The sequence below is a fragment of the Macaca thibetana genome, chromosome 14 (assembly GCF_024542745.1).
Source record: "Macaca thibetana thibetana isolate TM-01 chromosome 14, ASM2454274v1, whole genome shotgun sequence".
In the NCBI taxonomy this organism is placed as follows: domain Eukaryota; kingdom Metazoa; phylum Chordata; class Mammalia; order Primates; family Cercopithecidae; genus Macaca; species Macaca thibetana.
In genome coordinates, this window is record NC_065591.1 from 12,667,106 (window position 1) to 12,689,696 (window position 22,591).

The 22,591-nt window shown below is 46.4% G+C and overlaps 2 protein-coding genes across 4 annotated transcripts in view; one reads left to right on the forward strand and one right to left on the reverse strand.

Moving 5' to 3' along the window:
* Positions 1–22,525, forward strand: part of DDB1 (damage specific DNA binding protein 1) — a 35,240-nt gene extending 12,715 nt beyond the window's left edge. For both annotated transcript variants that reach the window (XM_050756879.1, XM_050756880.1), the window contains exons 11-27: positions 4,850–4,925; positions 5,024–5,132; positions 7,239–7,417; positions 7,517–7,680; positions 7,758–7,865; positions 8,021–8,228; positions 9,968–10,063; positions 10,157–10,268; positions 11,592–11,715; positions 12,055–12,219; positions 12,939–13,033; positions 18,261–18,431; positions 18,814–18,923; positions 19,217–19,386; positions 19,609–19,711; positions 21,038–21,161; positions 21,751–22,525. In XM_050756879.1, coding sequence (XP_050612836.1) covers positions 4,850–4,925; positions 5,024–5,132; positions 7,239–7,417; positions 7,517–7,680; positions 7,758–7,865; positions 8,021–8,228; positions 9,968–10,063; positions 10,157–10,268; positions 11,592–11,715; positions 12,055–12,219; positions 12,939–13,033; positions 18,261–18,431; positions 18,814–18,923; positions 19,217–19,386; positions 19,609–19,711; positions 21,038–21,161; positions 21,751–21,834 — 2,198 coding nt within the window. In that variant the 3' untranslated portion in view covers positions 21,835–22,525. The remainder of the gene's footprint in view (positions 1–4,849; positions 4,926–5,023; positions 5,133–7,238; positions 7,418–7,516; positions 7,681–7,757; positions 7,866–8,020; positions 8,229–9,967; positions 10,064–10,156; positions 10,269–11,591; positions 11,716–12,054; positions 12,220–12,938; positions 13,034–18,260; positions 18,432–18,813; positions 18,924–19,216; positions 19,387–19,608; positions 19,712–21,037; positions 21,162–21,750) is intronic.
* Positions 1–22,591, reverse strand: part of SDHAF2 (succinate dehydrogenase complex assembly factor 2) — a 183,472-nt gene that overhangs the window by 125,745 nt on the left and 35,136 nt on the right. The window lies entirely within an intron of this gene.

Here is a 22,591-nt window from a genome sequence, read left to right on the forward strand (position 1 = left end):
TAAAAAAAGATCAGAGGCTAGGCAAGGTGGCGTGGCTCATGCCTGTCATTACAGCACTTTGGGAGGCCAAGGTGGAAGGATTGCTTAAGCCCAAGAGTTTGAGACCAGCCTAAGCAATGTAGACCTCATCTCTATAAAAAAATTAAAAATTAGCCAGGGGTGATGGTGCATGCCTGTGGTTCCAGCTACTTGGTTCTAGCCTAGGTGGTTGTAGCCTTGAGGCTGTAGAGAGCCATGATTGTGCCACTGCACTCTAGCTTGGGCGACAGTGAGATCTTGTCTCACCAAAAAAAAAAAAAAAAAAGGCTACACAGTGAAAGACATTTACAATGTATAAGCATAATCTAAAACAATATGACAGAATTGATATGGAACATAGCTGTCATGTCAGTAAATGTAAATGTCCTGTTAGAGGACAACATAATTAGATCAAATCATGAAACAAAACCACCTTAAAGTTGTATATAGGAGGCACATCTTTAAAAGAGTAATTCTGAAGGCAGGTGCAGTGGCGTGTGTCTGTAGTCCCAGCCACTTGGGAGGCTGAGGCAGGAGGATCGCTTGAGTCCAGGAGTTTGAGACCAGCCTGGGCAACGTAGCAGGATCCCATCTCAATTTAAAAAAAGGAGTAATTCAGAATATGAAAAAAAAAAAGTATGGGAAAAGGTGAATAAAGAAATAGAAGTATGGCCAGGCATGTTGCCTGATGCCTGTAATGCCAGCAGTTTGGGAGGCTGAGGCAGGTGGATCACTTGATTTCAGGAGTTCGAGACCAGCCTGGCCAACATGGTGAAACCCTGTCTCTACTAAAAATACAAAAAATTAGCCAGGCATGGTGTGGGTGCCTGTAATCCCAGCTACTTGGGAGGCTGAGACAGGAGAGGCACTTGAACCTGGGAGGCAGAGGTAGCAGTGAGCTGAGACTGTGCCACTGCACTACAGCCTGGGCCACATAATGAGACTCCATCTCAAAAAAAAAAAAAAAAAGAAATAGAAGTATATGAAATTGCAAAGGAAGAGATCATGTAACTATAAACCCAAGATAATCAACTAAAAAACTACTATAGACAATAAAAATTCACTGAGGTAGCAGGATATAAAAGTAATGTACTAAAATTAATAGCTTTCATGTAAACACAATTAGAAAGTATAGTAGAGGAAAGGGGGCAATTTACAATAACAAGAAAATGATAAAGTACCAAGGAGTACATTTAACAAAATTGTGCAAAACCTATACAAGGAAAACTTAAAAATACTCCTAAAGGATGAAAAGAACAAGTTGATCAAATGAAAAAGACACACCAAGGTCTACAAATCAATATAAAGTTGTTCTCTCTTTGTATATAATGTACCTCAATATGTATACATTTTTTCCTTGACTTAGACAAGTCCGAATGGAAAAAGGAAGAAGCAGGCATAACCAGGAAAACTTTAAAAAGAGCAGTGAGAGGCAGGGCATGATGCCTCACGCCTGTAATCCCAGTACTTTGGGAGGCCGAGGCGGGCAGATTACGAGGTCAGGAGATCGAGACCATCCTGGCCAACATGATGAAACCCCGTCTCTACTAAAATACAAAAAATTAGCTGGGGTTGGTGGCGCGTGCCTGTAGTCCCAGCTACTCGGGAGGCTGAGGCAGGGGAATCATTTGAACTCGGGAGGTGGAGGTTGCAGTGAGCCGAGATTGCGCCATTGCACTCCAGCCTGGCGACAGAGTGAGACTCCATCTCAAAAAAAAAAAAGCAGTGAGGCTGGGCGTGGTGGCTCACGCCTGTAATCCCAGCACTTTGGGAGGCCGAGGCGGGCGGATCATGAGGTCAGGAGATCGAGACCATCCTGGCAAACATGGTGAAACCCCATCTCTACTAAAAATACAAAAAATTAGCCAGGCGTGTTGGCGGGTGCCTGTAGTCCCAGCTACTTGGGAGGCTGAGGCTGGAGAATGGCATGAACCCGGGAGGTGGAGCTTGCAGTGAGCCGAGATCTCGCCACTGCACTCTAGCCTGGGCAACAGAGCGAGACTCTGTCTCAAAACAAAAAACAAACAAAAAAAAAACAGTGAGACAGGTTAACCCTACCAGGTACTGAAACGTACTGTTAAGCCTCTATAATTAGAAGTGTTGTATTGCTGATGAATAGGCAGAGTCTAATGGGCAGATTCAGAAGTCCGGAAATGACAATTACACATGGAAATTCAGTGTATGATAGTGGTGGCTTCTCAGTTCAGTGAGTAAAGTTGGGACTTTTAAAATTTTTATTTTTATTTTTATTCATTTTTTGAGATAGGGTCTCACTCTGTCACCCAGGCTGGAGTACAGTGGCATGATCATGGCTTACTATAGCCTCAGTCTCCTGGGCTCAAGTGATCTTCCCTGTCTCAGCCTCCCAGTAGCTGGTACTGCAACCATGTGCCACCATGCCTGGCTAATTTTATTTTTTTGGTAGAGACAGGGTCTCCCTATGTTGCCCAGGCTGATCTCAAACTCCTGGGCTCAAGCGATCCTCCTGCCTTGGCCTTGTAAAGTGCTGTAATGACAGGCGTGAGCCACTGAGCCTAGCTTAAAGTTGGGACTTAATAAATGGTGTTTTTGGGATAACTGATAGTCATTTGGGAAAAGACAAGTTTGGGTTCCTACTGCCTGCCAAATGTACACTTGGCTAGAATCTAAATGGATGAAAAACTTAATGTAAAAAAATGAAGCCATAACTATGACTCAAAGTACAGAAGCCAGAAAGAAAGATTGATAAATTCAACTATATAAAGATAAAACACTTCATAGCAAAAGCAAAACAGAACACTATTAGCTAAGTCAGAAGAAATGACAAACTGGATAAAAATATTCTGTAGTTCATCTTATAGACAAAAGGCCCAGTCTTCCTAATTTATAAGAAATTTATAGGAAGATCACTAAATTTTCTGTCCCCAAACTAGCAAAGGACATGAATGGACAGGCAACAGTCCTGAGAAATGCACATTAACACCAAACAACTCTACTAGTTGACCAAAATCCAGAAGTTTGGCCATACGTGATGTTGGTCAGGCATGAGAAAATAAACGTGCTTGTGCATCCTCTATAGACGGGAATTGGGCAATATCAAAAACAGCATTTAGCAGTTTACTTAGTAGTCCCAGTTCTGAGCTTCTACCTGACCTTCATATGTGTAAAGTGACATAAAAATACAAGCTTATTTCTTGTGGCATTGTATGTTATAGCAAAATACTGTGTAAATGTCATGAGAAGGAATTTGTTAATCTGCATGATTTAATAATAATTGTATAGATAAATGATTTACACAATTAAATACTGTGTTCCGATAAGGGCTTTAAGCATATATTGTTAAACGAAAGAGCAAGGTGCAGAATAGTGCTTGATAAACTATATTATATTTGTATTTGCTTATAATACTCTATTTCCTTAAATTAAAAAAAAAATTAAGCTTGGTGTTGAGTGGTGGGCCTGTAGTCCTCTCTATTCAGGAGGCTGAGGTGGGAGGATCACTTGAGCCCAGGAGATGGAGGCCAGACTGGGGCAACATAGTAAGATCCCCCCACACCCCATCTCTTTACCAGAAGGCTAAACAAGATGCCTTTATTGATTACTTGTTTGGGGAATGGGTTGGAGGGAGGTATGGAAATGAGACTTTTCTGTGTACTTTTAAAAAATATATTTAGGCCGGGTGCAGTGGCTCATACCTGTAATCCTAGTACTTTGGGAGACTGAGCTGGCTGATCATGAGGTCAGGAGATCGAGACCATCCTGGCTAACACGGTGAAACCCTGTCTTTACTAAAAATAGAAAAAATTAGCCGGGTGTGGTAATGCACACCTGTAGTCCCAGCTACTCAGGAGGCTGAGGCAGGAGAATTGCTTGAACCCAGAGGCAGAGGTTGTAGTGAGCCGAGATGGTGCCACTGCACCCCCGCCTGGGTGACAGAGCAAGACTCTGTCTCAAAAAAATAAATAAATAAATAAATAAATAAATTTAGACTTTGGGTAATGGAAATGTATATAATCCAATCCCAAATTTAAAACAGGCTCAAAACAGCTTTAAAACAAACTAACTTTTGGCCGGGCACGGTGGCTCACGCCTGTAATCCTAGCACTTTGGGAGACCGAGGAGGGCGAATCACGAGGTCAGGAGATTGAGACCATCCTGGCTAACACAGCCAAACCCTGTCTCTACTAAAAATACAAAAAATTAGCTGGGCATGATGGTGGGCACCTGTGGTCCCAGCTACTTGGGAGACTGAGGCAGGAGAATGGCATGAACCTGGGAGGCAGAGCTTGCAGTGAGCTGAGATCGGGCCACTGCACTCCAGCCTGGACGACAGAGCGAGACTGTCACAAAAAAAAGGCCAAAAAAAAAAGACCACTAACTTTTTAGAGCCTTAAAACCAAGAAGGAGCGAGAGGGGATTTCAGCTCAGGGCTCCAAGTTCCAGCCCTTCCAGTGGTGTCAGGCTGCCCTATCCATATATATACCTTTTTTTTTTTTGAGGCAGCATCTTGCTGTGTCACCCACGCTGGAGTGCAATGACATGATCATAGCTGCAGCCTCTGTCTCCTAGTCTTAAGCAATCCCCCGACCTCAGCCTCCCATGTAGCTGGAACTACAGTTTTGTGCCACCACACCTAGCAAGTTCTTTTGTATTTTTGGCAGAGACAAGGTCTGTCTCTCCATTTTGCCCAGGCTTGTCTAGAACTCCTGGTCCCAAGCAGTTCTCCTGCCTCAGCCTTCTCAGGTGTTGAGATTACAGGCATGAGCCACTGCCCCTGGCCTGCCCTGTCTGTAGATATGCACGCTAAGTGTTGGTCTGTCCTATGCATCTGAATCCTTGGTCCTTGTTCCAGGATTATGGCCACTGCGGTCTGACCCTAATCGTGAGACTGATGACACTTTGGTGCTCTCTTTTGTGGGCCAGACAAGGTAAGGATGGGTCTAGTCCCAGCTGTTGGTGCTGGTGAGAAGGTTGTGAGGTGGGGAAGCTGGTCCCAGGCTGACCCAGGCCCTCCATTCTGCTGCAGAGTTCTCATGTTAAATGGAGAGGAGGTAGAAGAAACCGAACTGATGGGTTTCGTGGATGATCAGCAGACTTTCTTCTGTGGCAACGTGGCTCATCAGCAGCTTATCCAGGTGATAACTGAGAAAGGGGCAGGTGTTACCATGTACTTGAATTGACCTAGAGTGCAGTACAGAGCACCACGGGATTTTAAAACAACCAATTTTTATGGCTCCAAAAACAATGTAAAAATTCTAGGGGAAAAAATTATAGATAACCCACTACTCAGAGATCACAGCTCTTAACCTTAGAGTTGCTCCTTTTAGCTTTATTTTTTTCTGCAAATGTATGTGTATTTACAATTTCTTTTATAGACTTGGATCGTTGTATACATAAATATAAAAATATAGTTTCGGATCCTGTTTTAGCGCTAATTTTATTTTCCGAGACACTCAGATTTTTTCCCTTTGTTAAAATAGTGATACATCCTTATTTAAAAAATTGGAAAATACCAAAAAGCACAAAAAAAGAAAAAATTTATCATGATGCTACCATCCAATATGACTCTTTCCACATGTTAATTATAACTGAAGCTTGGCCGGGCGCGGTGGCTCAAGCCTGTAATCCCAGCACTTTGGGAGGCCGAGACGGGCGGATCACGAGGTCGGGAGATCGAGACCATCCTGGCTAACACGGTGAAACCCCGTCTCTACTAAAAAAAATACAAAAAACTAGCCGGGTGAGGTGGTGGGCGCCTGTAGTCCCAGCTACTCGGGAGGCTGAGGCAGGAGAATGGCGTGAACCCGGGAGGCGGAGCTTGCTGTGAGCTGAGATCCGGCCACTGCACTCCAGCCTGGGCGACAGAGCGAGACTCCGTCTCAAAAAAAAAAAAAAAAAAAAAAAAAAACTGAAGCTTACCCTATTCTGATCCTTACTTTCAATCTATCTGCGATATGGGGACAGATAGCCTTCTGGCATTTGTTATCCACGAGAACCTCATTTCTGACACCCTTCCACCCCTCAGCAATTGTTTGAAGTTTGGAGTGACCCTGACATCCTTTAGCTTTTTGCACTCTCTCCTAACCTTCTGAGCTGTTCTTGACTCTGTGGCCAGAGTCCATCTTGCCATTGGTGGGTAGGGCACTGGAGTGCCTAAGGATTAATGAACTGTCTCCTTCTTTTTATCCACCCGGTTTTCCTTTTAGCCACCTGGCAGTGGTAGATTGGTAAAACTGGAGGGAAATTCTGTCAGTTTGCAAACCAAGTGTGGGACGTGCCCAGATACTGAGTCATTGCTTTGTCAGTGTTATCTAACTATTGGCCTGAAGACTGGCACCAGCTCACCTATCTATTATTAAAGAGCTTTCATCCTTAAATATAAACTCAATCATGCTAGGTAAGATGAATGAATAGATAACTGTCACCAACCTACTTCCTGTTTTATTTCAGTGATAAATTTATACAATATATTTCTATACAATTTTGTAACCTTTATTAAGGAACTTTAAATAATTTAACTGGCTCATACACAGTAAAGAACTTAGATATTTTAGAGGTCTGATTTGGGGGATAAGAAAAACTGCTGAGACTGGTGGTTACAGCCAGATATGGTGGCTCACGCTTGTAATCCCAACACTTTGTGAAGCCGAGGTGGGTGGATCATGAGGTCAAGAGTTCAGGATCAGCCTGGCCAACATGGTGAAACCCCGTCTCTACCCAAAATACAAAAGTTAGCCAGATGTGGTGGCATGCGCCTGTAATCCCAGCTACTCGGGAGACTAAGGCATGAGGCAGGAGAACGGCTTGAACCCGGGAGGCGGAGGTTGTGGTGAGCTGAGATTGCGCCACTGCACTCCAGCCTGGGCGACACAGCAAGACTCTGTCTCAAAAAAAAAAAAAATAAGCCAAAAAACTGGTGATCACAGGGTCTTACTGTATTCATATCTTCCCACAGGATGCAGTTTGTATTACCCAAGTAAGCCTCAATTAGAATGAAATAGTCCTTTTCCCCACTGACTGTAGGTTTGAAAGCTGTAAGCTACTTTTAAGCTGGCCTCCTTCAGGCGTTCATCCAAAAATGACGTCTATTATAATCATTAGCAGGACTTTGGGGAATAAGAAATAGAAGCCTCATGTAGCTTATTCGTAGGGCTTTATTAGGGCTGTATTTACCACCTTTCCACTCCTATGTGGACCCTGGCAGATGCTTGGAGACATTTGCTCATCTGCTCTTTATCTAGATCACTTCAGCGTCGGTGAGGTTGGTCTCTCAAGAACCCAAAGCTCTGGTCAGTGAATGGAAGGAGCCTCAGGCCAAGAACATCAGTGTGGCTTCCTGCAACAGCAGCCAGGTGGTGGTAGCTGTGGGCAGGGCCCTCTACTATCTGCAGATCCATCCTCAGGAGCTCCGGCAGATCAGGTGTGTGGTTTTTTTTCTATCTGCTTGCTTTCCTCCTCTTTTCTCTAGGACTTCTTTGATCCTTGGATTCCTTCCTCTGCCATATTCTTCTTTGTTCAGCCACACAGAGATGGAACATGAAGTGGCTTGCTTGGACATCACCCCATTAGGAGATAGCAATGGACTGTCCCCTCTTTGTGCCATTGGCCTCTGGACGGACATCTCGGCTCGTATCTTGAAGTTGCCTTCTTTTGAACTACTGCACAAGGAGATGCTGGGTGGAGGTATGTGTCATTTAGGGACCTGGATTGGGACAGAGTCAAAATGTGGAACAAGAACATAATGTCCCCGTTTCTCACAGAGATCATTCCTCGCTCCATCCTGATGACCACCTTTGAGAGTAGCCACTACCTCCTTTGTGCCTTGGGAGATGGAGCGCTTTTCTACTTTGGGCTCAACATTGAGACAGGTGAGAGTAGTATTTTGAGTGAGGGACTCGTTCAGAAATGGAGTCTTAGAATTACACAGAATTCTTAGTCCCAGGGTTCTGCTTTTGAACTTTCACATGCCAGCTATTTGTCCTGTTTTCTTTCTTCCTTTCTCCTGATGTCATTCTCTCTGTAGGTCTGTTGAGTGACCGTAAGAAGGTGACTTTAGGCACCCAGCCCACCGTATTGAGGACTTTTCGTTCTCTGTCTACTACCAACGTCTTTGCTTGCTCTGACCGCCCCACTGTCATCTATAGCAGCAACCACAAATTGGTCTTCTCAAATGTCAACCTCAAGGAAGTGAACTACATGTGTCCCCTCAATTCAGATGGCTATCCTGACAGGTGAATCTCTTTTTCCTTATGTAATGAGAGCTATTGATTGAGGGGATCATGATGTTTTCCTCAAACCCTTACCTCAAAGCCTTTTTCCGGTGTCAAAGTCATAAGTAACTGAGATGGGAGGTATAGTGCAGAGGTTCTCAAATCTGGCTACCCACTAGAAACACCTGGGAAGTTTTTTGAAACTGCAGAGTTTTTGGAATCTTCCTTAGAGTCTGATTCAGTAGGTCTGAGGTTGAGCTCTGGAATCTGTATTTTCAGAAAACTTATCAGGTGATTCAGATGATTGTTTCATAACCCCTAATTCAGAGATCATTTTGTGTCCCTCTAGAGCAGGAGTTCTCAAAGGGTGGCCCCAACCAGCAGCTACAGCACTACTTGGGAACTTGTTAGAAATGCAGATTCTCTGGCTGGGCACGGTGGCTCACGCCTGTAATCCCGGCACTTTGGGAGGCCGGGGCAGGAGGATCATTTGAAGTCAGGAGTTTGAGACTAGCCTGGCCAACATGTTGAAACCTTGTCTCTGTTAAAAATACAAAAATTAGGTATGGTGGTACATGCCTGTAATCGCAGCTACTTGGGATGCTGAGGCAGGAGATTCCCTTGAAACTGGGAGGTTGCTGGGCACAGTGGCTCATGCCTGTAATCCCAGCTCTGGGAGGCTGCGGTGGGTGGATCACTGGAGGTCAGGAGCTCGAGACCAGTCTGGCCAACATGGCAAAACCCCATCTCTACTAAAAATCTCTACTAAAAATACAGAAGTTAGCTGGGTGTGGTGGCAGGCATTTGTAATCCCAGCTACTCAGGAGGTTCAAGGAGAATCGCTTAAACCCAGGAGGCAGAGTTTGCAGTGAGCTGAGATCTCACCATTGCACTCCAGCCTGGTGACAAGAACAAAACTCTGTCTCAAAAAAAAAAAAAAATGGGAGGTGGAGGTTGCAGTGAGCTTACTTAGATTGCACCGCTACACTCCAGCCTAGATAACAGAGCTGAGACTCTCTCTCAAAAAAGAAAGAAAGAAAAGAAAGAAATGCAGATGCTTAGGCCCCATCCTGACTCACAGAATCAGAAACTGGGAGGGGACCCAGCAGACTGTTTTGACAAGCCCTCCAGCTGACTCTGACACAGGCAGTAGTTTGAAAGTCACTTTCCTGGAGCGGTGATTTTTTTAACTGGCTGCACATTATCATTAAATGGAAAGCTGTTGAAAATCTCAGCCTAGGCTCACCCAGACCAATGAAATAAGAGTATCTTGTGGATGGGACCAGGAATCAGAATTGTCTGTCTCTCCAGGTGATGTTTAGCGTGGAGTCAAAGCTGGTGTAATCCTGCCTTGTTTTTCTTTTTTTTTTTTTTGAGACGGAGTCTCGCTCTGTCACCCAGGCTGGAGTGCAGTGGCGCGATCTCCACTCACTGCAAGCTCCGCCTCCCAGGTTCACGCCATTCTCCTGCCTCAGCCTCCTGGGTAGCTGGGACTACAGGCGCCCGCCACCGCGCCCGGCTAATTTTTGTATTTTTTTAGTAGAGTCGGGGTTTTTTTAGTAACACGGTGGTGTTAGCCAGGATGGTCTCGATCTCCTGACCTCGTGATCCGCCTGTCTTGGCCTCCCAAAGTGCTGGGATTATAGGCGTGAGCCACCGCGTCTGGCCCCTGCCTTGTTTTTCTTCCTCTGTGGAGTTGCCTCATAGAATCTTTGCCTTCTTTGAGTCTCCTCAGTCTAAACCCAGACCCTTCTTTCCAGCCTGGCACTGGCCAACAATAGCACCCTCACCATTGGCACCATCGATGAGATCCAGAAGCTGCACATTCGCACAGTTCCCCTCTATGAGTCTCCAAGGTGAGGCCTGGGGTGGGAGAGTGGGATGTGGGAGTTGGTGTAGGGCGCTTCTGACTTTGTAAGTGACACTGTTGTTCCATACTTGTTCTGCAGGAAGATCTGCTACCAGGAAGTGTCCCAGTGTTTCGGGGTCCTCTCCAGCCGCATTGAAGTCCAAGACACGAGTGGGGGCACAACAGCCTTGAGGCCCAGCGCTAGCACCCAGGTAAGAGCAATGGACAAAGAAAGATGACATTAGAGCAGGGGCCAGCAAGCTTTCTGTAAAGGCCAGGTAGTAAAGGCTTTCAGCTTTGCAGGCAATGTGGTCTCAGTTACCACTAACTGTTCAACTTTGCCATCGTAGCCTGAAAGCAGCCGTAGGCAACAGGTGAGCATAGCTGACTTCTATAAAAGTGTATTTATAAAAAACAGTTCCTACTTGGTGGCCTTGCAGCATGAATAATTCCTTTTCTGTCACCATCATTTTGGGTCCTTTGTAGGGCAGAGTAGTAGAATAGGGGAGGAGCATGGGGTTTGGAGTCCGACAGAACGGACTTCCAGGTTTTTTTTTTTTTTTTTTTTTTTAAAGATAGAAACCAGCTTTTCAAAAGTGCCTACTGGGTTTATTTTATTTTATTTTATTTTTTAAATTTTATTTATTTTATTTTATTTTTTTATTTTATTTTATTTTATTTTATTTATTTTTTTGAGACGGAGTCTCACTCTGTTGCCCAGGTTGGAGTGCAGTGGCGCAATCTTGGCTCACTGCAACCTCTACCTCCCAGGTTCAAGTGATTCTCCTGCCCCAGCCTCCCGAGTAGCCGGGATTACAGGCATGTGCCACCATGCCCAGCTAATTTTTGTGTTTTTAGTAGAGATGGGGTTTCACTGTGTTGGCCAGCTTGGTCTCGAACTTTTGACCTTTTGATCCACCTACCTCGGCCTCCCAAAGTGCTGGAATTACAAGCGTGAGCCACTGTGCGTGGCCTGGCTTCCAGGTTTATTGCTAGCTGTGTGACCTTGGGAAAGCCTGAACTTCAGTTTTCTTACCTGCAGAATGAGGCAGATAACAGGACAGTCTGGAGCTACACATAACTAGGCTCAGTGGAGATACCAGCTGGTCATTTTCTTCCATGTATTCTCCACCTTTCTTGTTTCCATACGTCTGCGATAGGACCTCCCTCTGTAGTCCAGAGTTGAAGTCTTCATGGCTTCTGTTTTTAGTTGAAGTGCCCTGCTCCTCTTCCCATTGAGGGCAGTGGAGTCTGTCCCTTTATTAGGTCACTTGAGTTCCTTTTTAACTGTATTTGATTGACTTGCAGCATCACTGTTTTGTCTTTAATGACCCTTAGAATTTTACTGTGTTTCAGATTGATGTTTCAACTGTATGTTTCCTCTGAAACATTCTCCTCAGACTCCTTGAGCTGCCAGCCATCAGAGTTCTTGGCTAGCTGCAGCCTCTGTCCCAATCTGACGGGTCCCCTCACAATGATGTCTCAGCGCCTCTTCCGCGTTTGAGAAGGATGATGTGCATTCTCTCTGTTTGCAGGCTCTTTCCAGCAGTGTCAGCTCCAGCAAGCTGTTCTCCAGCAGCACTGCTCCTCATGAGACCTCCTTTGGAGAAGAGGTGGAGGTGCACAACCTACTTATCATTGACCAACACACCTTTGAAGGTGCACATGAGCTCTTTCGATAATTTTTATCTATGCCCTCCCTAATCCAGCTGTTCTGGGCTCTGTTACCTACAAAGCCTGACAGATGTGGCAGATTATCCCAGGAGGAACAGAAAGGAGGGGTGGGACCTCTTTGAGATGGCAGTGAGTTTGGAGGGCTGGTCATCCTCTCCTTAGCTTAGGCTGGTGGGGGACGGATAATCTGATGAGACAGGGACAGCAGGTGGCACACGCTTTGTCACTGCCTAAGCCGCAGGCCTCACAGAAATACATGGTTACTTGTGCATGCAGATATGGGTAACCTATCGTCACATAGTCATCTCTGTACTCTCTATTTAGTGCTTCATGCTCACCAGTTTCTGCAGAATGAATATGCCCTCAGCCTGGTCTCCTGCAAGCTGGGCAAAGACCCCAACACTTACTTCATTGTGGGCACAGCAATGGTGTATCCTGAAGAGGCAGAGCCCAAGCAGGGTCGCATTGTGGTCTTTCAGTATTCGGATGGTAAGGGGGCGCACTCTCCGGTTTCTGAGGGATGTGAAATGCTGAGAAAGTCAGCAGGCCATTGTGAGGTTTCAGAGAGCCTCAGTTAAGCAGTAGAAGAAGTTGGGTTCATTGCTGTAAAGAGCAGTTCTCTTCTTTATTTGATTGAATTTTGGAGCATGTGAACAGTACACAGTAAAATTTAGCTTACATTTCTTTCTTTGCTAGTCTTTGAAAGGCCAAAAGAACAAAAGGAGGGGTGGGAGAAGTGAATGATGGGTAAGGGAATCTAGTGACGACAGGTGTAAAAATTAAGAATCCTAGAATTGTTTTCCACTTGGTTGCTCAGGCATTTAGGTGCTCTTTCCAGCTTCAGCACTGTGTTTATCTTTTAATATCTTTTCTCATTACTCCCACCCAAGAGGGCTCTAAAGACTATCAGCCTGGAAATCTCAGATCAGATAGGTGAAATCGGATTTGGTTTCCATCTTGAGAGAGAGATGTAGAGTTTCAGGGTGGGGGGCAGATCCTAGACACCAAGTGTATTTCTCTGCACTTTATCTTGGGGCTCATACTTCAGATGGTGGTTAACTCCAGTAGATACTGAGTCTGTGTTGTTTTTTTAGACGAGTGGCTTTGCGGGGGCAAGAATTAGTACCAGAGGGGCAACCAGAGGATTCTTTTGACAAGGTAAAGTATGGGCTTATAGAGAGACTCAAACATATTTTTTCCACCCCCAGGAAAACTACAGACTGTGGCTGAAAAGGAAGTGAAAGGGGCCGTGTACTCTATGGTGGAATTTAACGGGAAGCTGTTAGCCAGCATCAATAGCACGGTGAGGCCTGGACCACTTGGTACTTACTTTAGGCTGCCCATCATTGTCTGCAGAATGTGTCTCTCTTAGGTTGTCCGGTGCCACGTGTGTGTCAGATTTGAAGGAGAACAAAGTAGTGGGTGTGGAGGATAGATCTCTGAGTTGAGAATCTGGGAAACTGAGGTTGAACCAGGCATTGAACTAGGTTACATGAACCCCCATGTGTTTCAGATCCTGAGTGCTGTGGGACTTGAGAAACGAGTGAGACCTATGGTCCCTGCATGTAGGGTGTTCCATGCCAAAAGAAAATGAGCCAAATCAGAATATCCTGAGTGCATCCCTGAAAGCTAGTCCTTTGAAATATTCCACTGCTTCTGCCATGACCCTACCTCCCTTGCTAAAAAGTTTTTTTCCATCTTTATTGAGGTATAATTGACAAAAATTTTGTATATCGAAAATGGACAACTTGATGTTTTGGAGTAGGGCGATAGCAGCAAACAAAATGGACAGTGAGCTGCCCTTTTGGAGTTTTTGAGCAAATAAAGTACATAGTACATGAAATGGTGAGAAATAAAAGGGGCACAGGACTGGAGGAATGCCGGGATGAACATGGGAAGTGGGGTTTGCTGTTTCATATCACATGGTTGGGAGGGTCTCATGGATACACAGTGGCATTTGAGCAGATTCCAAAATGAAGGGAGGTAAGAACCCTACCTGTGCTTGGGGAAGACAAGGAAGCAAGGGGTGGTAGGTCACAGGCGAGAGTGGGCGGGCCTGGTGTCTGCGGGGACTGAGCTGATGGTCTGGTGAGAGATGAGTCCAGTGGACAGCCAGGGACCAGAGCGTGAAGAGCCTGGTAGGCTTGTCAGTGTTTTATTCAGAGCGTGATGGCAACCTCTGGAGGGTTTGAGCAAGGGTTTGAACATGATTGAACTTGTGTTTTAAAAGATAATGTTGCTTCTCTGGAAAGGCTATAGGGGAGCAGGGGTAGAAGCAGTGGTAGAATAGGTCAGTTAGGGGAGGCTCTTCTAGTAATCCAGATGTGGTTGGTGGTTGCTGGGACCAGGCGATGATGGAGGAGATGAAGAAGAGTAGTCACATTCTGCTTATATCATGAGGGTAGGATTGAAGGACTTCGATAGATTGAAGATGAGGTATGAGAGGCAGAGGAATAAAGTGTCAGGGGTTTTGGCTTTGCCATTTACTGATGGAAAGATAGTGCAGCAGGTTTGGAGTGGAAACCAGAGGTTCTGGATATACTCAGTTTCAGTGGTTATCTAAGTGGAGATGTTCACTAGGTAACAGTGAGGGAGGTATGGAATCCAGGGAAGAGGTACACTGCAGATACTAGCATGGCAGTTAAAGCTAAAAGTCTGGTTGACATCGCCAGACCATCTGCTGAGAGCCCGTAGAGACAGGATCTGAAGATAGCCCTGGAGCTGTCCAGTATTTCAAAGACAGGGTGAAGATCCAGCCAAACGAAGGGTGACTTGTGAAGTAGGAGAACCAAGAGAATAGTGTTTTGGAAGCCATGGAGAAAAAGTATTTGAAGCAGGAGGGAATTGGTAAACTGCAAGTGTTGCCGGCAGGTCAGGTAACATAAAGATTAGTAACATGGAAGTCAGTGGTAAACTTGATCAGAACTCTTGGTTGAGTGGTGGCGCTAGAAACCTGATTGCAGTCGGCTCAACGGAGAGTAGGAGGAAAGGAGGCTGGTACAGAAAACCCCTCAAGGAGTTTTGCAGTAAAGGAGAGAGTGATGTGGACAGGGAAATTTCAGGATAATAATTTTCTGTTTTTAAGTTTTCAAGCTGGGAAACACTGCTGCATGTTTTCTATGCTGATGGGACTGATGTTAGAAAGAGAGCCATTGTTCTTGGCCAGGCAAAAGGAGGTGGGATCTCAAACCCAGTGGTAGAGAAGGGAACAGACATGGAAGTTCATGAAAATGCCCTTTTGGCTGTGTCTCTGTTCTCTGTAAAATTGCTGAGAGAGAAGATGGGAAGGAAGTATTGGCAATTTGAGTAGAGTGGAAAAAGGATGAATTCATTGTTTTAGGACCAGAAGAGTGAATGGAGTAGGAAAATGCATGATTCCTGAGAGGTTTAGGAACCCCCTTTCAGTTATTAGTCTTGAATTTAAAAGAACAGTCATCCTGTTGGTTTTTCTTACCTGTGGTGGAAGATGAAAATTTTATCCAAGTCGAGTTTTGTTGGGTGAGCATGAGAAAGGGGAGAGGGGTCAGGGCATTAGAATCTGCAAGACAGTTACTATGTGATTATGGTGGTGGACTATGGGCATCTGAGAAGAGGCAGAGTGGAGGACACAAGATTCAGGAAGAGTGCGGTTACTTGTAATGCCAGGCTTTAAGAGGTGGTCATAAGAGTGGACTAAGTGGGAAAGGAGGGGTCAGAAAAGCTAAGATGTGAGGGTATTAGAAGGACCTTCTCTGTGAATATTATAGTCATCAACACTTATAGGAGGTTGTGTGGGAGAGAGTGATGGGTGGGGTGGGAATTCAGGTGACTGCTTTAGTGGGTGATGGTGGTTGTGTGGTCTGGTGGTATGAGCCTCAAAACTGGTGTTTCAAGGGAGGGAGTGACAAGTCTGAAAGAGCAGACGAGGAGCATGGGAGACTGTGCTACCTCCTGTTCCAGTGTTACGAGGGACAGTGGAAGAGAAAACAGACAAGAGTGCCACAAGGCCCTTAGGAAAGAGCCATGGATATCGGTTAGAATGAGAAGGTGAAGGGTTTGCCCAGAGAAGAGGCTGTCCATGATTAATGACTGTTCCAGAGGGTGCAGTGAGTGGGCACAGGGATTAGGAGGGTGGAGGGTGGCATTGAGGTCAGGTGAGGACATATCTATTCTGTGGCTGGCCAATAGAAATACTATATGAGTAATGTATGTCATTCTAAATTTTCTAGTAGCCACATTAACAAATGCACAAACAATCAGGTGAAATGAATAAGGTATTTTATTTAACCCACTATCTAAAATATTAGCATTTCCACATGTAATCCGTATAAAAAACACAAGATATTTTACAGTTTTTCATACTAATAATTCAAAAATCTGGTATGTATTTTACAGTCAGAACACATCTCAGCATGGACTAGGCACATTTCAAATGTTTCATAGCCATGTGTGGCTAGTGACTACCATGTTGAACAGTGGAAATCTACAACCTTTTGGGAAGAGAATGGGAGTCTTGGGCTTCTGGCGGTATCTGGCCTTGGTCTTGACTCTCTCCAAGGCGATGGGGAGGTTGAGAGTGTGGAGAGAGAGTGGTGGCAGGTGTTTGCAGGAACATGTGGAACTCTGAGGCCCCCCACCTTCACTCTCCCTGTTGGAGGTGTGTAGGCCCAGCAGGGTGGGCTTACCTGAAGAGGGGGCACTCTGGAGGTACCTTGTACCCTGTGATAGAGGTGTGGTAACCATAGTATGTATGTATGTATATATGTATGTATGTATGTATTTATGAGATGGAGTCTTGCTCTGTTGCCAGGCTGGAGTGCAGTGGTGTAATCTTGGCTCACTGCAACCTCCACCTCCCTAGTTCAAGCAATTCTCCTGCCTCAGCCTCCCGAGTAGCTGGGATTACAGGCATGCATCACAATGCCTAGCTAATTTTTGTATTTTTAGTAGAGATGGGGTTTCACCATGTTGGCGAGGATGGTCTCGACCTCCTGACCTCATGATCAGCCTGCCTCAGCCTCCCAAAGTGCTGGGATTACAGGTGTGAGCCACCGTGCCTGGCCAACCATTGTAATTATTACAAATGACTCTTGGAATATATTCCTGTGTTGCTAGGGTTCTTTGGACAAATCTTGAGAAATTGTGGTTTAATTAATATGTTCTACTCAGGAGTTTCTAGATGTGCAGAGGCCATGGGGATTATCTGGATCCTGAAGGATGTGCCAGGGAAGGCTTGTCAGTTCAGATGGGTTGAGTCTGTCTTCTTCAGCACTGGGCCATGCCAAGTATCTCTCCATTTGTCTACTGATGATAAAGCATCTTCATTCTTTTGGAGATGTGGTTGTAATTGAAGAAGCACTACGGTGGAGACAGAAAAAAGCATGTTTTTTTTTTTTCGAGACGGAGTCTCACTCTGTCCCTTAGGCTGGAGTGCAGTGGTGCGATCTTGGCTCACTACAAGCTCCGCCTCCCAGGTTCACGCCATTCTTCTGCCTCAGCCTCCCAAGTAGCTGGGACTACAGGCGCCCGCCACCATGCCCGGCTAATTTTTTTTTTTTTTTGTATTTTTAGTAGAGACGGTGTTTCACTACGTTAGCCAGGATGGTCTCCATCTCCTGACCGTGTGATCTGCCCATCTCGGCCTCCCAAAGTGCTGGGATTACAGGCGTGAGCCACCATGTCCGGCCGCACAGTTTCTTTTTCCCTCTTGTGGGATGGTAGAGGGTGGCCATAGAATCAAGTTCTTTGGGTTCCTTTAGTTATTTGACAATGTTTTCTTTTTTTTTTTTTTTTTTTTTTGAGACGGAGTCTCGCTCTGCCGCCCAGGCTGGAGTGCAGTGGCCGGATCTCAGCTCACTGCAAGCTCCACCTCCCGGGTTCACGCCATTCTCCTGCCTCAGCCTCCCGAGTAGTTGGGACTACAGGCGCCCGCCACCGCGCCCGGCTAGTTTTTTGTATTTTTTAGTAGAGACGGGGTTTCACCGTGTTAGCCAGGATGGTCTCGATCTCCTGACCTCGTGATCCGCCCGTCTCGGCCTCCCAAAGTGCTGGGATTACAGGCTTGAGCCACCGCACCCGACCTTGACAATGTTTTCTGTTGGACTTTTCTTTCTTTCTTTCTTTCTTTTTTTTTGAGACAGAGTCTCGCTGTGTCACCTAGGTTTGGATGCAGTGGCATGATCTCAGTTCACTGCATCCTGGGTTCATGCAATTCTTATGTCTCAGCCTCCTGAGTTGCTGGGATTACAGGTGTATGCAACCAAGCCCGGCTACCCACATTACTGTTTCCTTTACATGGACTTATTGTTTTGTGTAAAGGAAAACTTGGAAAGTCTTGTATTCCTAGTTTGGTGTGTTCATCGTGTTTTCATATTCCATAAATGTACAATAGCGAAATAATAAATGTTTACCCCAGTGCCTCATAAAACTGGTTCCTGTCCCGCATTGCACTTTGAGAAGTGGTGCTGTAGATGGAGGGTCGAGGAGTCGGGGGGCAGTCGTTCTGAGAGTGCTCTGGCCCCTTTGACTGAGAGAGACAATGCCCTTCCCAGGTGCGGCTCTATGAGTGGACAACAGAGAAGGAGCTGCGCACTGAGTGCAACCACTACAACAACATCATGGCCCTCTACCTGAAGACCAAGGGCGACTTCATCCTGGTGGGCGACCTTATGCGCTCAGTGCTGCTGCTTGCCTACAAGCCCATGGAAGGAAACTTTGAAGAGGTGATGCTGGTGGGGGATGGGAGCAGACTTCTTTCTTGAGCCATGGCCCCTGCAAGTGTCTCTGGTGGGGAAGGATAATCCAGCCGAGTATTAGGGGCAGAAATGTTTTCTGTGGAGCAGACATTCTACCTTGATTAAGTATTTTTAGAGACTCCCAACTCGAACTCTGAGTAGGCTCCATCTCTGGGCAGTTGGCAATCAAATGGGCTGCGTTGGCAGAGAGGTCGGGGGAGAATCCCTCTAGGGCGACACTTGTTGAACACTGGGCTACATCTTCTGCAGGGTGGGGCCTTGCTCCTGAATAAAGGAAACACAAGTCCTAGAACTGGATTCCATGCAAACTTCTGATTGTGTTTTCTTGTTTCACCTTGTCTGTTTTAAGATTGCTCGAGACTTTAATCCCAACTGGATGAGTGCTGTGGAAATCTTGGATGATGACAATTTTCTGGGGGCCGAAAATGCCTTTAACTTGTTTGTGTGTCAAAAGGACAGGTGAGTAGTGGCCAGCTCTGGGAGTGGTGGGGAGGTTGGGAGCTCCCAGGTCTCTGGTGGATACAAGCATTGGGTTCTGTGTCAGGTTCAGGTGCTCCTCTTTACAGAGATAGAACGTTCCTTGTGAGAGAGTAAAAGGTGACAGAAATCCACCTCTTTAGACTGGCTCCCCTACTGTGGAGTATGTCAGCTTCCCAGGGAAGTTCAGCACCGTGACCACTGCACGTGGTCCTGTCTCAGGGCCTGTGGTGGAAACAGGAGGTTCAGAAACTTACTTTCTCACCACCTTTCAGCGCTGCCACCACGGACGAGGAGCGGCAGCACCTCCAGGAGGTTGGTCTTTTCCACCTGGGCGAGTTTGTCAATGTCTTTTGCCACGGCTCTCTGGTAATGCAAAATCTGGGTGAGACTTCCACCCCCACACAAGGCTCGGTGCTCTTTGGCACGGTCAACGGCATGATAGGTAAGGTTACCCCCGTGGGGCATACCCCCACACAGGCCTCCTTCCTGATACCACCATTCTGAGGGACTGGGGAGAGCAACTGGATAAGACCTAGGTGTTTACTAGAGGAGGCTGCAGCACATTAGCCCTCCCCGAGCTGCTCGCCTGGGCTGCCCTTTACGTAGAGGATGCGTGCTGTGAGGTTGACCTCTCTGCAGCTCACTGCCTCCTTCACTTCTTCAGGGCTGGTGACCTCACTGTCAGAGAGCTGGTACAACCTCCTGCTGGACATGCAGAATCGTCTCAATAAAGTCATCAAAAGTGTGGGGAAGATCGAGCACTCCTTATATCCTTCCCAGAGCCATCCCCTTGCTGGGAAGCATGTCCCGGCATATGTGGCACATGGAGTCACATTACCCGGAAGCTGCTACATGTCTTGATTAGGTTCCTGTACAGAACAGGTTTTTTGTTTTGTTTTGTTTTTGACTTTTTCATGTGGAAAATTTCAAACATACACAATAGAACAGTATATTGACTCCCAAAGCACTTATCACTCAGCTTCCGCTGGTCCATCTTGGAAATGCACATTTATATTCCTGAAATGTGTCCGCCTCTGGCCCTTGGTGTAGCAGGTGAAATGTAAGTTTAGATCACAACACAGGAGCACATCCTTTCAGGGATTTGGTTGAGGGCAACAGTGTCTGAGACTAGAGAGACTACCAGAAGAAAGGGAAAGGTGAAGAAGCGGAAAACGCTGAAGCGCAAGAATTTACCACCCTGGGACCCCCAGAATCCAAGTGCTATTGGAAGTTGGTTTAGTACAGGAGATATAAAGGGCCCTCCCTGCCCCCGCTGGAGGTCGGAGGAGCTCCTGCCTGTGACTCTGGCCCGGCTCTAGTCAAGGAGGGCTGATGGGCTGATTTATTGTTTTTTGCTAACTATCAAGACTTTTGGCAGCCCTGTCTCACTGAATCTCAGTTTATTCATCAAGGGAGCTGCTGCTTTTCTTCTTCTTTTTTTTTTTTTTTTTTGAGATGGGTTCTTGCTCTGTTGCCCAGGCTGGAGTGCCGTGACACGATCATGGCTCACTGCAACCTTGACACCCTGGGCTCATGTGATTCTCCCACCTCAGCCTCCCGAATAGCTGGGACTATAAGCACATGCCTCACCTGGCTAATTTTAAAAAATTTTTGTTTTTTGTAGAGACAGGAGTTCATGGTGTTGCCCAGGTTTGGTCTTGAACTTTTGGACTCAAACGATCCTCCTGCCTCAACCTCCCAAAATGTTGGGTTCACAGGCGTGAGCTGCCACCACACTGACTCCTCTATGAAGCTCTGAGGCTAGACTTATACAAGTGGTTTTTGTGCATCAGCTTTGCCTAGAGCACGTTTAAAGAACTTGCATACACGTATGGTCTTCACATTAATAGACTTTGATCTGTACTTTTAAAAACTGTTTTGAAGATCACCCCAATTGAGAACCAATTAGATTAGGTCATATTTTTACATTTTTTTGAATTCCAAAAATGTCCAAAAAAAACCAAGGCGAAAGGAAAGTGTGATTTTCTTTTGAATCCTGATGATTGCTTTTAGATTGTGGTCTTATTCAAAGGTGGGGGTGACTGAGGAAGGTGTTTCCTGATAAGCACATGTTCCTTAACTCACCCGTCCACCTGGAGATCCTTTCACACCGAGCGGAAGACAGAACCAGCCACAGGTTTCATCGATGGTGACTTGATTGAGAGTTTCCTGGATATCAGCCGCCCCAAGATGCAGGAGGTGGTGGCAAACCTACAGGTGAGCTGTGTGTTGTTTAGCCCTGGGCCGGACAAGTCCGGTGCAGGTTGGGGCATGCCAGGAGACTGTCTCTGGGCACCTCTCCCCCTCAATTCCAAGGTGCGAGGGGCCCTCTGTGTAATCCTTACCAGATAGAAGGTGGAGTCTGAGGGAAAAGAGATGTTTGTAGTTGTGGCTTGTGGGTATCTACTAGGTACCAGATGCTGTGCTAGTAACTCTACCCATGTTAACCCCATCCTTGAGCAATGAAGACACATCTGGGATCTCTGGCAAGACCCAAAGGTAGGAGGCAGGGTCAGGATCCTGTAGGGAGGAGAAATGGCCACTATTCTGGAGTTCAGGATATTGCTCACTGGAGATGGTGTCTGAGGGACAGCAGAAGAGGGAGAATCTCGAAGAGGGAGAAATAGACCAGGTGGTGTCCTTGCTGACCTGTACCACTCAGGGGGAGGTGTGGGTTTCTGGTGAGTCCTTTCTCTGCCATGACGATGGTGGAGTCTTGTGCCTCCTTCACTGGGGGCATTCCCTTCCCCAGCTGTGGGTGAGCGCCCTCTTGGTCCTCACAGCCCCGCCCGTCTTCTCATTGCAGTATGACGATGGCAGCGGTATGAAGCGAGAGGCCACTGCAGACGACCTCATCAAGGTTGTGGAGGAGCTAACTCGGATCCATTAGCCAAGGGCAGGGGGCCCCCTTTCTGACCCTCCCCAAAGGCTTTGCCCTGCTGCCCTCCCCCTCCTCTCCACTATTGTCTTCTTGGCCATGGGAGGCCTTTCCCTAAGCCAGCTGCCCCCAGAGCCGTAGTTCCCCTACGTGGAAGTGGGGCGGGCTTCATAGAGACCTGGGAATGAGCTGAAGGTGAAACATTTTCTCCCTGGATTTTTACCAGTCTCACACGATTCCAGCCATCACCTTGGACCACCAAGCCTTGATTGGTGTTGCCAGTTGTCCTCCTTCCAGGGAGGGATTTTGCAGTTCTTTGGCTGAAAGGAAGCTGTGTGTGTGTGTGTGTGTGTGTGTGTGTGTGTATGTGTGTGTGTGTATATCTCACACCCATGCATTGTCCTCTTTTTATTTAGATTGGCAGTGTAGGGAGTTGTGGGTAGTGGGGAAGAGGGTTGGGAGGGTTTCATTGTCTGTGAAGTGAGACCTTCCTTTTACTTTTCTTCTATTGCCTCTGAGAGCATCAGGCCTAGAGGCCTGCCAGGCCATGGGCAGCCTGTGTGTAAAACCTGGAGATGGTGGATGATCCCCACACCACAGCCCTTTTGTCTCTGCAAACTGCCTTCTTCGGAAAGAAGGAGGTGGGAGGATGTGAATTGTTAGTTTCTGAGTTTTACCAAATAAAGTAGAATCTAAGAAGAAAGGTACATTTGTTTTTGCTTTTATTCACCCTGCCCAGCTATCCAGGACCTCAGGTATACTATTCCTA